Consider the following 18,161-nt stretch of genomic DNA (forward strand, 5'->3'; position numbering starts at 1 on the left):
GCACAGCAGATCAGATCAGATCAGTCTGCTGGTGTAGTTGTGCTTTTATTAAAATATCCACTTATAAAATCCGTGTCTTTAACTGCACGTTGTCATATAGGCTTATTGCAAATGAGCAAACACTCATAGTGTTTATACAGTGCTTTACGATACTGAAAATAGTTTGTCAATAATGCAAATAATGAGTAATTTTTCCAGCTCAAGTCAGTTCATTGATGATTCAGTGATGTCATCATCCAGTTCAGCTCTCTTCCAATAGTGTCTGTGCAATCAGTCAAGTGTCACATCTCTAAAACACACTAAAAAAACACTGATCATTTGTTCTTTTGTTCCAGTGGGCTTGTAAAACAGGATCATTGAATGGGTCAGTGAGTTGACCTCAAGAACTGGATCAGTCCGATTCATGAACAAATCATTCAAGCAAGTTTGTAAAACTGAACTGACTCATCCGATTCATTCACAAACCAGGGAATTTCTCACATGAGTAAATTGCTGTATTCCTAATCCAGGGGTTCCCAACCACATTCCTATTCAGTAACATGTCATACGCAGGAGTCACAAGTCACATTTCAAGTCTATTTATTGAAACTCGGAAGCCATAAAGAACATTTAATTTTCATTTAACAACATACAATATAATACAATAATTTAAATAATTCATGTCATTTATTCATTCAAATGCATTATTTGGGCATATGGTCACATAATAGAAATTACAATTCATGTCTAATTTCAGTTAAAACCTAAAAACTAAATAAAGAAAACATCAATATTTTTAGATAATAAACTTCAACTTCAGAAAACACATGCAAATAGAAAAAGCACGAGCAAATCAAGAAAACATCTTCATCTGTTTAACAAAATGCGCTGCAAATACTCACAACGCAAACAAATAAAGAAGTTTATTTGCAGCGCGTTTCTTTGTTTGGTTGTGTTGTGAGTATTTGCAGCGCATTTGTTGTCAAATTGATGAAGTTGTTTTCTTAATTTGCAGGTGTCTTTTCTATTTGCATCGTGTTTCTTTATTTGGACGTGTTGTGAGCATTTTCAGTGAGTGTTGTCAAATTGATAAAGTTGTTTACTTAATTTGCAGGTGTCTTTTCTATTTGCAGCGCGATGAGCTCTCTCGGCCACCGTAATAAACAGTATATCATATTTTATAAAATAGTCATGCGACACGGTAATAATGCTGTGAATAAGTCATTCCCTACTCTGCCTTCTCTTAAAAAATAAAATTTTTATCAAAGTGAAACCCAACGAAAGTATTGTTTAGTGTAAAAATGCTGAAGATTAGCAAACAGGTTGCCGATTTATTACAAAAGCTGTTTATTCAGCGTAGTGAAGCCTCTCCTTCACTGACATCCATTAAAAAAAAACGGTCTCCTTCCCTGCGTACCGACAAAGCTGCAGCGTTAGCTTTGGTCGTTATGCTTTTTAGCTAAAGGTTGCAGGCTTGCCTTCCAGTGGCTTTGCTTCAAGACCTGAAATGGGTATAGGTGTGTCAGACAAAGGAGAGATGCAAAATGTGCAGTGTTGGGGGGGCTCCAGGAACATGGTCAAGGGCCCTTAGAAGTGGCCATTTTTTAGCACTTTGGTTTGGAACGACTGTTCAATGTGGCAGCCGTGATTGTTCTCAATGGAGGCAGATCTGTTATACTTGATACGGGAGGTAACAAGTAAAAATACGATCACTTTTGGGTGAACTATTGGTTTAATTTAATCTGGAGATAAACAGTGAATTAACAAAAGGTTATTTAATTACTCAGCCTAGATATAGTTGGATTATATAAAATGTTCTACATTACTGAACAAGGATTTAAACAAATAAATGATGTTAGACATTATAATGATAAATAAATACATTTTCTTCAGTATCAGGTTACCATTAATATTCAAACAGTAGTGTGGCAAGACTGGTTTCTGTTGTAATTTCCAGTCATGTTTGTATGTTTTCACAGCAGAACATACAGTATTTCAAGAGCAAGAAGGAAGCTGTGCATGCATTGACTTCTATCAGCACTTAATCAACTGTGATATTTAGCTCTTCCTTAAGAAAGTATTTGAATATCTAGTATCTGACTGTTTGTGTTTCTACATACCAGTTGAGTTTCGCATGAGGTGTTAACCTAGTCCTGTAAAGGCATATGCATAGGAAGTTTTGTGTATTATTGAGGTGTGGCAACATTTCTTTCTATACTGAAGGAACACTTTGTGGAGAGCTGTCTAAGTGGCCTAGTCTTTGTTTCCAACTATTTTTGGATTCCAGCACAAGACAATGACTTAACTGTTTAATACTGCAGAACTGGACAAGACAACAGCTGGACCTGGGAGTGGAGGGTAAAAAAGGCAAGTTGAGTTATTGTGTAGTTTAATGCCCTTTCTAGACAGGTTTCAGCTGGATCCAGCAAGTTCTAGTTGAGTGTTGAGTATAGTGCTGTGTTAGGGGAAATTGTTATACTGGATGAGATTTAGCAAAATGAACAAGATATAACGTATCATATCTAATACTGGGCTGTTAAAAGTGGAGTCAAAACATTATTCAGACACCAGATATAATTTTTGATATTTTTAACTAGTGGGTGCAGGACACTATAGTTCATTTATGTAAGTGAGGATAGCAAAACAAAGTCAAAACTATGACATATTATACCCAAAAATTCTTCATATAGTGGACTACCAGTAAAAATTTGGGACCAAAAATGATTCATTCAATTTGACCTGACCATGTTTTGCCTTGAATGTTATCTGACATTATCAACATGACACTTTTTATGTTGATGTACACTTACTTGTCATAAATTTGACTATGCTAAGTTTCTGTGTCACTTTCAATTATAATCTCATTGTACTTGAAAATTAGTTTTGTTTATATAATTTTTAGACATATAATAGTGTATTTTGTTATCACTTTGCACTATTTATCCCTGCGACCCTACATAGGTCAAGCAGTTTGGTAGATGGATGATATGATACTATAGTGTGTGTAAATCTGCACTTCTTTCCTTTTGTCTTTTTGTGATTTTTAATGTTCATCTCTTCATCTTTATCCCTCTCTTTCTTTTGTAGAGTGTCTCTCTGTCTCATTCATATTTTCATAAAAAGATTTAAAATGTCATAAAACGTTTAGGCAGCTACTCTTCAAAGGCATAAAGCTGGATGTTGAAAATATTGAAGTGTATGAATGGAACTGAGATAAACAACAGACTCCTGTTTTACTGAACGATTAAAGCCTCAGATGGCACCTTCTAATGGCTCTTTCCTGAGCTGAAGCAGTTTCTGCAGTGGGCAGTGACTTCCTTCCCCTCTCTGTGGCTCTGCATACAGTCAATGGTTTAGGAACATGTTCATACTATTCAGAACATTATTCTTTATGTTTTAAACTACGACTGAGAAGGCACTATCCCAAAAGATCTAATGTAGCAACAGTAAGTGCCACTGTAATGCTCTGTTTTTATATTAAGGTTCACTTTTTTCATGAAAATGTGTTTTTATACTCAGTTTGTAGCTATTTTGTGCCGCTTTCGATTATAGTTCCATTAGATTAGTTTTGTTTTAAGGCAAAATTTTCAGGCATAATCGTGTATTTTATTATTGTTCTGCACTATTTAATTTTTTTTTTTTCTCTCTCTCTCTCTCGGAACTGGGACTTGGACTATTTAAGTACTTTACTGTTGCATTGCAACAGTCTTGTTTGTGAAAATGTTGAATGTTGGAACGACAGCAAATGTTTTGACTGTATTCTCAAGGCAGCACTGTTCCATTTTTATGACTGTTTCACTGAAAAAGAATGTTATCTGTACACTTTAAGCACACCCAGTTTTAATGGACTGCAGGTGGCTGTCAACACATGTTTAACATTGGTGGTGACGACATTCTCTCTTAGTCATGCAACCGAGAGTTTAATGCGGTAGACTTTTAACTTTTATCTAAACCTTTTTTTTTTTTCAGTTGTATTTACTTGTTTTGATTTGTCTCTAAATTTTACTTTATTAAAAGGATAAATTATGGAACCTCAGACTTTTTATATAAAATCAGAATTTGCTAGATATAAAATTATGGATTTTTATTCACAATTCCAAATTTGCATCTCACAATTGTGAGTTTAAATCTCATAATTCTGACTTTTTTTCTCAGAATTCTAAAGTTACATCTTGCAATTCTTGCTATTTTATTTTACTTTTGTTTGTTTTCACCACAGAATTAAAAATAAAAAGGTAATTGCAACTTTTTATCTCACAATTCAGACTTTCTTCTGATCTCAATTCACTTATATCTTGCAATTCTGAGAAAAAAATATGAATTTTGAGATAAAAACAAAAACCACAATTAAGTTATTTTTTTTTATTCCATAACAGAAATGGCCTTCATTAGGGATAGTTTGCTCAAAAATTAAAACTCAGCCATCATTTGTTCATCCTCAGTTTTTCAGTGGAACACAATAGGAGATGTTTAGCAGAATGTTTATAGAATGTATGACTTCACATTACGGACTCCTAATTATATTTACCAAGTGACATACTGACAGAATTTCCATTTTTGGGTCAACTATTCCTACAGTTTTTAGTAAACTGTTCCCTTCAGGCCGACTAAAGTGTTGCACAACCATTCTAACCAGTAGGGGCCGTCACAAAACAAGGTTACTATCTCAACCATAACTTGCAAGCCGCTAACTATCTTTTGTATGTATATTTCCAGTGACCCACTGGCCCCATCCATTTCACCATGACTCCAAGACCAACATTAAAACCAACTAAAACACTTCACACCAACACCACAACAGCTGCTCCAGGCTTCCTGCCCTCTTTGCTGGACAGGATTCCTTGTGAGTATATCATATGAATCCTCATTTCAGCACCTGCTCCACATGCACCGATCTAGTTTCGCCCCTTGCGCACATTTCTTTCTACTCAATTTTCACTTGTTACAACTTTAACTTGCCTTAAGACTCCTGGCCTTGGTCCTTCAGATGCGTGTCATGGTGCTACACTGGAACGCTGCTGTGATGTGTGATGGAATATTGTTGTTTTTGCCACTACAGTGCCAAGATGGGCCATCTATGCTATATTTGCTGCCATCATCCTGGTCATTCTTATCTTTGTGATATGCTGCTGTGTAAAATGCTGCTGCAAAGGGAAAAGGAAGAGGAAGAAGAAGCTGGACCAGAAGATCAGTATGAAAGGGATCTCAGGAACTACAACCGCAGCACTGGTGAGAGATGGGTCATCCATGCTTGTGAATGCTGGTTAAATTGTTCTTAGTCAGAAAAAAACGGACCAAATGAAGAGCAAATGGAAACTTCTCACTTAATCTCACATGGGTGTCCACTAGGTTTTTAAAAGAGATCTCAACATAAAATCCAAGAAACAAGTCTTTGAAAATCCAAGATAGTAACTTAAACATTTCTCATCAAATACTTCAATGCTTTTAACATTGCTTTTATTGCCCTATAATCTTGCAGTATATCAATAATTAACTCATTTGTGACTATGTCTTTTTTTCTTCTAAGAGATTTTAAAGTCTGCACTAGTGTGGCAAAATAAAAACTCCTCAAACGCTCTCATCATCTGCTATTGGTTGAAAAACATCCAAGGCCCGTCTCCAAACTTACACCATTGGCTGCCATTGTTGACATGGTCCTTTAAAGGAATAGCTCATCCAAAAATTTAAATTTGGTGAACATTTACTCATTCAAGGTGTATTTAAGTTTTTCTTCATGGGAACAGATTTGGAGAAATGTAGCATTACATCACTTGCTCACCAGTGGATCCTCTGCAGTGAATGGGTACCGTCAGAATGAGAGTCCAAACAGCTGATAAAAACATCACAATAATCCACAAGTAATCCACTCCAGTCCAGTCCATCAATTAACATCTGGTGATGAGAAAATCTGTGTGTTTATAAGAAACAAATCCATCATTAAGGTGGTTTAACTTTAAAAAGTTGCTTCTGGCTAAAATACAAGTCCATAATTCATAATAACGCTTCATCCAATAATAAAAAAAAAAAGTACATTTGTTGTCTCTCATATCAAAATCCACCCACATATTTTGGACTGTTCTGGCTTGTGAATGGTGCTTGATCTGTGCATATTTCTCTCCTAATTTAGACTAAAGAACCTTTTCACTGCAGAAAGCAATATTATGGATAGAGGACTCGTATTTTAGCCAGAAGCAATGGTTTGGAGTTAAAAATGAGTTGATGATGGATTTGTTTCTTACAAACGCACAGCTTTACTTGTGGATTATTGTGATGTTTTTATCAGCTGTTTGGACTCTCATTCTGACGGCACCCATTCACTGCAGAGCATCCACTGGTGAGCAAGTGATGTGATGCTAAATTTCTAACTAATCTACATCTTGTATGCCCTGAGGTTGAGTACATTTTCAGCAGATTTTAATTTTTGGGTGAACTATTCCTTTAGGTTTCCTAAGCTGTGGAAATCAGATGTTCACTAATGGGATACTGGATGTACTGACAGGTCCAGCCTGAGACAGAGGGTGCAGAGTATGGATCAGCTGACCAGCAGAGAGGAAAACTGCAGTACTCACTGGAGTTCAACACATCCAGATCAGAGGTCACTATATCTCTTTCACTGATTTTACAGCAGTGCCCTCAACTGGCAGGAAGTACATACTAATTATTCCTAACTTCCATCCACCTACTTCATATACATCTCTGTTCATTCCAAAATGTCCTCAATGTTATAAAGCAAGTTTGTACTTTAAGAATAATAGCAAAATCATTGAAACTATGTAATTGAATTACAGAAACTAAGTAGTGATCAAAATTATCAAACAGGTCAGAATTACCTTACATTTCATCTTCTTCACCAAAGTCATCATTATTTGTCTAGATTCATTTTCTCTGGCAGTTCAAGACATTCTATCAATTAACTTAAGGTGCATGTTTTATTTAAAGTCCAGGGGGAAGAAGCATACATAATTTGACTAAAAATTACTGATATACTTTCAAAATTATTATTGTGGATTAATTTTCATGGATGAATTCTTCTGCACAAGACTAGTATTGTACACTGACAAAGTAAATATGGACTTTAAGAATATGCTTTTAGATTAAAACTGTTTTTAAGATCATAATCTTATATGTACTGTACCATATTTCTCATCAGCTGACTGTAGGGATAAAAGAAGCTGCTGCTTTGAAAGCGATGGACTCAGGAGGGACATCTGACCCTTATGTGAAAGTCTACATCCTTCCCAGCAAGTTCAAAACATATGAGACGAAAGTCTTCAGGAAAACCCTAAACCCAGTGTTCAATGAAAATTTCAAATATCAGGTAAACCATGCAGCATATGAAATCATTCATTATCATAGGGGAAATAGATTCATGTTAGGAAACATGAATCTGTTGTCAGCTCAAACAATGACCTGATGAGGTCAAAATCAAACTCATTAAAGTGGAGCTGTTGATGTGTTGTCTTCATTGCTTGCAGATCCCTCAGAAGGAGTTGACTGAGTCGATACTGGTGATGCAAGTCTATGACTTTAACAGATTCTCCAAACACGACATCATCGGTGAGATCAGACTGAATCTGTCCACAGTGGACTGGAATCATGTAATTGAGGAGTGGAGAGATCTGAGCGAAGCTTCCAAACATGAGGTTCAGTTCAGTATCTATATGCAGTGCAAAGTGTCATTCTCGAAAAACTGGAAATCAACTGGAAGTCCCAAAAAGTTATTTTGCCCCTAACATACTGTGTCCACATTCCAGCAAGAACATCTGGGAGAGATCTGCTTTTCTCTTCGTTATGTCCCGGCTAGCAGTAAACTCACTGTGATCATACTGGAAGCCAAGAACCTGAAGAGGATGGACCAGGGTGGTTCTTCAGGTGACATACTTACTAAAATATCCTACATCCTCTAAAGTGTAGTCTGCAATCACTACTGACAGAAACAAAACTTCTCAAACACTAGAAATGCTAACATTGGCTCACAGGAAAAATGTGCCTCTACCTACAGTTTTGCAAAACGTACAAATACATTTACAACTTTTCTAACAATAGTAAACTTGCTTGGTAGCTCACCTGGTACAGCACTGTATTTGTGATGAAAAGCTCGGGTACGAGCCCCGTGAAACATACATGAGTTACGATAAAAGAGTTCACAGACTTGTAGAAGCAAAATAAGGTGGCAAAACATTGCCAAATACAAGTACATCTGTTTTAGATGCAACCGAATGTGCTTTTAGCGCCACTTACTGGACATTTCACTTCGAAAGTGTTGTGAAGCATGGAAGTATTTGATTTAGTAGAAATGCCACTAAAGGCAAAAAATTTCCATGTTCATGTGTTATTCCAATTCCAAAGTGTTTTTAGCCATTATTTGAAGTAGCTATAGAGAGTGTGTTTAGCTTATAAATGGATTCATACAGTAGTTCTGTTTTTGTTCTGTAGACCCTTATGTGAAAGTTCAACTGATTCTGGATAAGAAAAAGTGGAAGAAGAAGAAAACATCAGTGAAGAAGCAGACGCTGAATCCATACTTCAATGAATCTTTCACTTTTGAAGTGTCATTTGAACAGATTCAGGTGAGTGAAGCCTAGAAACTGTTTGCTAAGATGAATTAAGCGTCCAATGGCAAATAAATTGACAACATTTGCTGTGATCTTCCGGAGCCATTGTGATGTTTATCCTCAGAAGTACATTTCTCTATTAGATTGAGTGGTTTTCGTTGGTTTGATTTGTGTCTGTGAGGAAAAAAAATATGGTTGTAGTTTCAGAATATCATTCTTATATGATTTCAACCTGTGAAGTTGAAGTACCCTGTAAATTATGGTGTGTTAATATGGTAATCATTCAGTACTGTACAGAGAAACAGAGGCAGTTCTACATTTTACTACAGTAAATATTAGTAGGCCTATGAATTTGTTCATGTAAAGGTTGCAAAAACTATTCAAAAATATTCCCTAGTACTGGGGCATGTTGTTACAATTAAACAGGCTATTTCTAGGCCTCATTTACTATATAAATATATAATAATTAATATTAATAATAATAATATATAATATATATTATAATTAAGTTATAAATAATAATAATATATAATATACATCTAACTACTGGGGTGCCTCAGGGCTCAGTTCTGGGACCACTTCTCTTCTCTGTCTACATGGCATCATTAGGTTCTGTCATTCAGAAACATATAGCTTTTCATATCACTGCTATGCTGATGACACTCAACTCTACCTCTCATTCCATCCTGATGATCCGACGGTAGCTGCTCGCATCTTAGCATGTCTAATAGACATTTATTGCTGGATGAAGGACCATCACCTTCAACTCAACCTTGCCAAGACAGAACTGCTTGTGGTTCCAGCAAACCCATTATTTTATCACAATTTCACCTATTAGATTGAGTGGTTTTTGTTGGTTTGATTTGTGTCTGTGAGGAAAAAAATATGGTTGTAATGTCGGAATATCATTCTTATATGATTTCAACCTCATCAAGTAACTTAAAATGTGTATAACTGTTTGTTTTGCTCATTATCCCTCAATACAGAAAGTCCAGCTGGTCATCTCTGTGTGGGATCATGACAAAATGAGCAGAAATGATGCGATCGGCAAAATCTATCTGAGCTGTGATGCTACAGGAAACCAGCTGCGTCATTGGGCGGATATGCTGTCCAACCCACGCAAGCCTGTGGCTCAGTGGCACACGTTACTCTCCTCTGAACAGGTGGACACAACGCTGGCCTTGAAACACACGCTCAAGATCCCCTTCACAAACAAAACCTTCTGAAAAACCTCCATTCACATTTCTTTGTAACAATGTCCACAAGAATTTCAATAAGTTACACTGAAGTAATATAAGTATAGACCAATAAGAATATATCTGATTTCTTGCCATTCTTTTTCGTTTATTTATAACAATACATAAACATTTCATTACTCTCTACCATGTTGTCGTCTACATCATTTGTAGCTATTAGCACGTCAAAAAAAAAAAAAAAATTGTATACACAGTTGTACATCTGTGAATTGTGTTTTGCATTTGTGAAATGTATTTTATGAATATATATTTATTCTTATTTTGTGCACATGAATTGGTTTTTGTGAATATATGTATTTTTCTGGTGCACATGAATTATTTCTCATGCATGTGAACTGGGTTACGCATGTGTGCATCGCGTCTTTTGCGTAAATTATTACTGAGATCATTCTGGCTCCATAAGACACTTCTTTCAAAAACATTACCATCACTTATGTAAGATTCTTTTATGTATTTTCTTTCACAGCCTGAGCCACTCCAAGTGAAAATGGCTCCATAGAAAAGAACAATATAGACCACTTACAGCTGATTTGCAGCGATCTCCATTTCCATTAACCATCACAAAAGCAGACGCACAGCAGGTTTATGATCAGCAGAGATAGTAAACACTGTTGACATGACCTTTAGAGTCTCTTTACTACTAGAGTGCAGCTTTCATCTCCGATCAAAGGGAATATTCCTGCTAGCTTACCATGCTGTGCAGGATACATCCACGCTGCAGTTACTGGATGTAAAAACAGTACTATTGTGAAATATTATTATTTCAATTTAAAATAGCTGCTTTATATTTTAATATATTTTAAAATGCAATTTATTCCTGTGATGCAAAGCTAAATGCTGATATATCATGAAATTCAATTCATTAATTGCTCAGAATTGTTTGTGGGTGTGTTTTTGATTGGGTTCTGCAAAAACTGACATCGCATGTACACACTTCGGCTACAATACAGCCATACAAGGTAATCCAGTTATGAATGATTCAGTCCTAAGTACCTTTATAAAACACATCTTCTCATTTGCATGTCTCACGTCTCTAATTGAAATCTTGTTCTTTGTGGTCGGGAGACCACACCTCTGAAACTGGTGGGAATAACAGAGTTTGTGTTTGTGGCAGACTTGAGCAGATGAGAGAACCAGGTCATAAGTAATTCAGATCTTGTAAGCAACTGAATAGTGGAGGAGCACAGTCTGACACTTTGTTATTTAAATAAAGCCTTATACCACCCACTGGTGTTAGGCCACATTTCATCCAGCGTTTATGAGGGTCTGCTACCAAGTGGTCTCATTATTACAACGTTTGTTGAACAGCCACTGGAAATCCATTTAGGCGACATGTCCGTTGTCAAGGCACTTATTTGATTGGCTTTGTTGACATCTAAGCCTCAAATTACAATAAGGCTACTAATCAATTTCTGATTTAAACAATTGCTGTGAAACCTGCTGTAAAATATTGCTGCTGAATGGAGTTACCGGTGTAGTTTTGTTGCTATAGAGCAGCACATGATGTCAGGATCTGGAGTGGTTTCCTGGATACTTGCAGCAACCTGAGCCTGTCTCTGATTATCCTGAGCACAGATAACAAGCTGTCAAAAGTGGTTTCAGCCTTCTGACATCAGCACCTGTAACAGAAATACAAAAAGGTAAGATGTTTTCTTTCTTTTGTACAGTGCTTTGCACATGGAATAGGACACTGAGTCAGTAACAAAAAAGTATCTTCCCTCACAGAGACGTCTGCATTTACATATGCGAGATGTATTTATGATTAAGACTGACATCTTTGAGATGTCTATCAGATGTTTGTACATAGCAGATGCTTTCCAGATGAAGTGATCTTTAACAGATGTCTTGCAGATGTACGTGTGCTATCTGGGTTGGTACTACATGGTACTGTGGTTATACTACGGTATCTGTGAAGTTGGAGTACCCTGTAAATTATGGTGTCTTAATATGGTAATCATTCAGTACTGTACAGAGAAACAGAGGTAGTTCTACATTTTACTACAGTAAATATTAGTAGGCCTATGAATTTGTTCATGTAAAGGTTGCAAAAACTATTCAAAACCATTCCCTAGTTCTGGGGCATGTTGTCACAATTAAACAGGCTATTTCTAGGCCACATTTACTATATAAATAAATAATAATTAATAATAATAATAATAATCTGAGAGATATAAATAATAATAATATATAATATACATAACTACTAGGGTGCCTCAGGGCTCAGTTCTTGGACCACTTCTCTTCTCTGTCTACGTGGCATCATTAGGTTCTGTCATTCAGAAACATAGCTTTTCATACCATTGCTATGCTGATTACACTCAACTCTACCTCTCATTCCATCCTGATGATCCATCGGTAGCTGCTCGCATCTCAGCTTGTCTAACAGACATTTCTTGCTGGATGAAGGACCATCACTTTCAACTCAACCTTGCCAAGACAGAATTGCTTGTGGTTACAACAAGCCCATCACTTCATCACAATTTCACCATCCAGTTAGGCACATCAACCATATCTCCTTCAAAAACAGCCTGAAACCTTGGAGTTATAATTGATGATCAGCTAACTTTCTCAGACCACATTGCTAAAACTGTCCGGTCCTGCAGATTTGCTTTACTACAACTAAATGTACATTTACCTATATACATTAATAAGCTAAATTATATTCAAGAAGATGTTATTTGTCAACTACCCACTTTCGTCAACACTTATGAACTACTTTTCCCATGAAGCTCAGCTCGTCGCTTCCGTGACGTCGTTTGTCCACGTGAGCTTCATTCAGCTGAGCGCTGCAGAGATGAATGGCTGGGGTTTGTTTGAACAATCTTATGCTTAATATATTTCCTGCTCACAAATGTTATAAATGTCTTGTATGTGTATGTTCTGTTCGTTGCTCTCTGGTGTTTTGAGTCGCGTGCATGCAGTGAAACCGCACAGCCACGCGGATGGAGCTGTACAAACACCTCTAATGAGACATGAACGCTTATTTAACGCAGTGATGATTTTTCCGTTTATGTAATCATGCCTGCGCTCGGCAGCGTGAAAGCAGCATTTGATCGTGAAATCACGCCATATATATTTGTGAAGCAGACTGAAGTCCTGGAATGCTTGAGTGCGGGGGTGTCTGTCTGTCCCTTCACTGCAGTCACACATCTGACCAGCATATGCATGCCTCACACTGCAAACACAGAAATAAACGGCTTTGAAAATGTTATTTGAATTGTTTACAGATGGAAAAACATGAAAAATCTAGAAAAAACATAACAGAAACATCATGGAACCTCATCAGCTGGATAAGAAAGAGCAGTCCAAACAAAATGGTGAGATTTGCTTCAAACCTGCCTTTTTAGTAATCTGAATTGTGCCTTTCTAAAATGTCTTTAATAAATCTGGTTATGTTTATTTTAAAATGCACACTTTTATATAAAAGCAACTGCAAAATAGCAAATATAGTGACAAAGTTTTAGACATTTAGGTGCAACAATATATAATTAATTTGTAAAATGTAAATATACCAGCATTCTTGGACTATTAAAAACTGCTTTGACCTTAGAATATATTGATAATCCCCATAATAATGAACAAAAAGTAAAACAGAAGGCCACATGAGGAATTACAGATCATCAGAAGTGCTGTTTTCATAAACCTTTCCACAAGCATGATGAAACACCATCAGGTAACATGCGTGATACTAAAATAATGCCCGACTTTAGTTGAACAACATAAAATGTTACACGAAACACCATAATGTAGGTAACGGTTTACAAAATAAGGACAAATGTAAGTATTTAAATGAAATAATTTTGATGAAATAAATGTGATGAAAATAATTGTTTAAATAAATTAAATAAGTGTGACGCATCACACATGGATCTTTGGGAACTACAGTAACATTTGACAGTATTTTACTGTATAAGTTACCTAGATGTATTGTCTTGTAGATCTATTGATCTTCATTGCAAATTATTTATTAATTACTTTCTACTTCCTTAACCCCACAATTTACAGTAAAATGACATGTTCTGCTAAATCTATTGGTTAGATGGTGTAGAAACTAGTACAGCATATTTGCATTTTCTGTGTTTCTATGTTCCTAAACATCAAACTTTACATCTCTTGAAGTAACTTTTTTTGTTTGTGATACCCTGGCTGGATGCCAACATGTCTGTTAATAAAAATAATAAATGAGTTAATTAATAGCATTTGGTTTATGCTACAGCAGTGTTTTTTTTGAGCCCATTTGATTTGATGAATGTTTGTAGTGCAGACATGGTCTATAAACCACAAAACTTCAATTTTGATTTCATGAGATCTTTTTTTTTTTTTTCTGCTATTGGATTCATTCTGTTTCAGACGACCCTTTTTTTTCCCTTGTATTGTGGTCTATTTTATTCAGGCATGATTGCAAAATATCTGCTCAACTCTCTCAAGATTAGCAATCGTTTGCAGCTCCAGCTAATTTCTCGTTCAGCATGTGCCACTGGTAAGTACTACAGTATGTGCTTATGTCCTTTTTTTTTGGATTATTCAGGACACTATCACATATCGCTTTCTGTTTTGTGACATTTATATATGGTGTATGTCACTGTCTAACAAAAGTTTATTTCTGTTAAAAATATTTTTAGCATGATCTTCATAGGTATTCAGCCCTTCTGGAAATAAAATCTTAAATTGATTTAGCAAAATGATTTAGAGTAAATAGAAATAATAATACATCTTATTTTAATTTATTTAAAAATTCATTAAAAAACATTTAAAATTACAATTATTTTGTGCAGAGAATTTTCATATTTTCAATTTCACATTCAAGAATCTCTGGTACACTGTAAATGTAAATTTCTTTAAAACAAGACATTATTGTAATATACAGTATTGCTTGAATCTGAATGTATTTTAGCATTGTTGACAATGGTTGTTGTTTTTCACCAGCTAATATGCAGATACTTCAAATCTAGTCGCAGCTGAATGAATCTTCAGACAGATTTGGTCAGAATTGCTGTTTAGCGCTGTCGTGTTAGCAAACATGCACATAGTCAATTGGCGGAACAATAAAACGATGGAATGGCTGTCTGAAATGAGATATGTGGGTGTATTAATGCCCGAGTCGTGTTTTCCTGTATCAAACAAACTCACAGCTCCATTAATGAGCATCCTCATTGAATCACACAGATTCGCTAACAGACAGGTGCCTTATAGGGAGAAACTTAAGGGCAATTTCTTATTAGCCTGTTGAGCACTTAAGAACAAAGCTAAAGCGGGACTCTTGCTTTGCATTGGGAGATTTCATAATGCCCACAATCATCAACATATCAAAAGAACATTATGACCCTGGTCTAGGGTCAGGGAAGATAACATAAAGAAATCTGAAACCCGCTGTTACCTTTATTTATTTTTCTTTTTTCTATTTAGTTTATTTTTCTTTTTTCTTTCTTTAAGTCTCATTTCTAGTGACACAGTTAAAATTGGGCAAAGCCAAAAAAAAAAAAATAAAATAAAGCATAACACTATCTATACCCAGGGACTCTAAATAGCCTATGTGATAGAAAAAGAAACAAATGACAGCATTCTTCCCTGACTCCCTGTCTAAAACAAAAAACAGCTACTTAACTAACGGGAATGAAAAGAAAAGAAAATTAACTAAATGGCTTAAACAACAAAACAATAGTTAACATAAAATAATAAAGGTCTAAGTAATCGGGGATATACCCAACAAGATTCTCAACACAAAGAAAAAGGTTGCATGTTATGTAACAACGCGATTTAATTCACAACAGACACAATGCCAACAACTCTGCTCTCTGCCTTTTGCCTCCTACGTTCCACTTTTTAAAAATATGCTGGATTTCCAGGAACAAATCAGGAGATGCGTCTTTTACATCCAATTAGGGCGGAGTCACCTAAGAGCGAAAGAGAGAGCGAGAGAGAGAGAACTATGTCCCCAGATGTAACAACATCTTAAACCTTGTGGCCTTTGTAAATTTCCAGTGGGCAGAATAGGAAACAAACACTAATTTAAATGATTGGGCACTGATAAACACTGATTCGAATTTGGTTTCAGAATAATTGCCCATCCCTCTGGGATCTGGAAGCATCTAGATTAGTGACTCTGGCATTGTTGAAGGTTTTTTTTTTTTTAAACTCTTTTCTTTGCATACTGTGTTTGGATCTTTTTCTTGTATCTATCCAACCATCTATATCATCATCTTGTTTACTCAGAACCAAATTTTAAAGATGCATATTTTAATGCATCCCTATGGACCCCTTTACACCGAACAGGAATACTTGCAAGGTTATTAAACAAAGTAAACTTTGAATTGGTATTTGAACTTTTCTGTGTGGTTAACAAGATTTGAGGTAAGAGATTTGTTCATTGACCTCAGTCCATCTGATTTGTTTTTTTAAGGCTCCTGTCCAGATCTGATGCATAGGAACGAGCAGCCTGACTCCCGGCCGCTTGCCATGGCCTTGACACCCCAGCTACCCCCCAGGACCCATCGGCCCCTGTGTCTCTCAGTGTCCTCTGACAGCAGTGGACGCTTCAAAGCTCTGGAGACCCAGGAATGGAAGAACAACCTCAAAGCTCAGGTAGGTGGAAGTACTTTCAAGTCATTTGCTCGTAACTTGTTGAAGGTCTGGTTCGAGACCCCCATCGTAATGTGTGACTTTTTCCATCAGATGGAGCAGGCCCATAGTGCCGGAGCAGCCAGCAGTACAGGTTCCCTTGAAAGAGCGTCTCTCTTTTGTGCTTCTGGCTCCACCACCCCCTCCAGCTCTGGCCTCTCCAGTCCGGTGGAGCACCTCACCAAGAGCAAGTCCTCTAGTCGCTTTTCACTCTTCTCCCCACCTTGGAACAGCAGCTCTGAGTCCGACTCCAATCCACCTTCCCGCTCCGGATCCAAGAAAATGCACAACTACAGTCGCAGAGCCGGTCCCGGCAGTGCCAAAACGGGCCCAGAGACTCCAGAACCCAAGCAGAGCATCCCTGAGCACTTCCAGTACTCAGATCCGGTCATATCCAAGGTTACAGACTACATTTATGTGGGGAACCTGAACGCGGCTTATAGTGGACGTACGTTGTGCCGTAATAACATCGACAGCATCATCGACATGAGCAGCCTACCCGGGGAGACTTGTTTGAGAGTCATTCCTTGCACTTGTTCAAGGGGTGTAAAGCATAGTTGGTCTCGGCTCAAAGTAGACATGACCGACCTTCCGGACACTGTCCAAGAAGGGCTGGCACTCAAGCACCGCTGCTTTGAGGACATCAATGAGTGCATCGATGCCTCCACGGAGAAGAGGAAGCGAGTGTTAGTGCATTGTCGTGATGGTTTTTCCCTTGCCCCCACTTGCATTATTCAGTACCTCATGGTAAAACAAAATATGAGGCTTATAGCTGCCTACGAGCTGCTCCGAGCCAGACACCCTGTAAACATTCGAGATTCCCATCAAAACGTTCTGGTAAGTCTGGAAAGAGCTCTGAGACCGGGTGGGAACACGAATCCAGAGTGCTTTAAACAGGCCATCTCCCGCAAAGTGGCTTGGACCTGATAGCGAACCTTGGGGGGCCCCCCTTCCCTTCCCTTCCCTTCCCTTCCCTTCCCTTCCCTTCCCTTCCCTTCCCTTCCCTTCCCTTCCCTTCCCTTCCCTTCCCTTCCCTTCCCTTCCCTTCCCTTCCCTTCCCTTCCCTTCCCTTCCCTTCCCCCCCTTCCCTTCCCTTCCCTTCCCTCCCCTCCCCTCCCCTCCCCTTCCCTCCCCTCCCCTCCCCTCCCCTCCCCTCCCCTCCCCTTCCCCTTCCCCTTCCCCTTCCCCTTCCCCTTTCCCCTTCCCCTTCCCCTTCCCCTTCCCTTCCCTTCCCTTCCCTTCCCTTCCCTTCCCTTCCCTTCCCAACAGAACAGTGAAAGGCAGCTTTTTTTGTGTTTTAACTGAGCTGGATTTCATGGTGTGAGTGCTAACTGTGAAAATTTACTGAAGTTGTTCAGTGGCCATTTTAGCAAAACAAAGCCTGAGAATTTGAGTCATTTGTTTTGCTTCTGGCTAAACAAAATGAGAACAAAAAACATGCTTTGTGCAGCTGCTAAACAATTTGATTTGTCTGGGAATACTTCTCCTGTTTATTCTTCTTCACATGGGTACATAGCCATGCTCTGCAGGTTTATGCTGAAGAAGAAAGTAGTGGGAGCTCTCAGGAGATGAAATGATGTCACATATGGCTGCAAACACCACTACTGAGGCTGAAACGTCAAACTGGAGTACTATCAACTAAACATTTCAAACACTCTGTTAACAGATTGAGGATTTAACACGATTAGTCATTGTATCTGGCAGTACAAAGCACAACCTTTGTTGGCATCCTTATTCATTTGACAGTTGGTTG

The 18,161-nt window shown here is 37.5% G+C and overlaps 2 protein-coding genes across 3 annotated transcripts; both read left to right on the forward strand.

Moving 5' to 3' along the window:
- Positions 1 to 4,365: 4,365 nt before the first annotated feature.
- Positions 4,366 to 11,449, forward strand: LOC109090830 (synaptotagmin-1-like). Its single transcript, XM_019104674.2, has 8 exons — positions 4,366 to 4,822; positions 5,039 to 5,208; positions 6,479 to 6,574; positions 7,130 to 7,297; positions 7,455 to 7,622; positions 7,734 to 7,851; positions 8,416 to 8,549; positions 9,521 to 11,449. The coding sequence occupies exons 1-8, from the start codon at positions 4,723 to 4,725 to the stop codon at positions 9,758 to 9,760; spliced, it is 1,194 nt and encodes a 397-aa protein (XP_018960219.1). The 5' UTR covers positions 4,366 to 4,722; the 3' UTR covers positions 9,761 to 11,449.
- Positions 11,450 to 13,047: 1,598 nt separating this feature from the next.
- Positions 13,048 to 17,435, forward strand: LOC109090833 (dual specificity protein phosphatase MPK-4-like). 2 transcript variants are annotated; one of them, XM_019104678.2, is made up of 4 exons: positions 13,048 to 13,107; positions 14,184 to 14,270; positions 16,191 to 16,372; positions 16,463 to 17,434. In XM_019104678.2, the coding sequence occupies exons 1-4, from the start codon at positions 13,062 to 13,064 to the stop codon at positions 17,333 to 17,335; spliced, it is 1,188 nt and encodes a 395-aa protein (XP_018960223.2). In that variant the 5' UTR covers positions 13,048 to 13,061; the 3' UTR covers positions 17,336 to 17,434. The 2 variants fall into 2 exon arrangements, with proteins under 2 accessions (XP_018960223.2, XP_018960221.2); XM_019104676.2 differs by lacking the exon at positions 14,184 to 14,270 and having other exon boundaries at positions 16,463 to 17,435.
- Positions 17,436 to 18,161: the final 726 nt, after the last annotated feature.

The sequence above is a fragment of the Cyprinus carpio genome, chromosome A25, assembly GCF_018340385.1.
Source record: "Cyprinus carpio isolate SPL01 chromosome A25, ASM1834038v1, whole genome shotgun sequence".
Classification (NCBI taxonomy): Eukaryota; Metazoa; Chordata; class Actinopteri; order Cypriniformes; family Cyprinidae; genus Cyprinus; species Cyprinus carpio.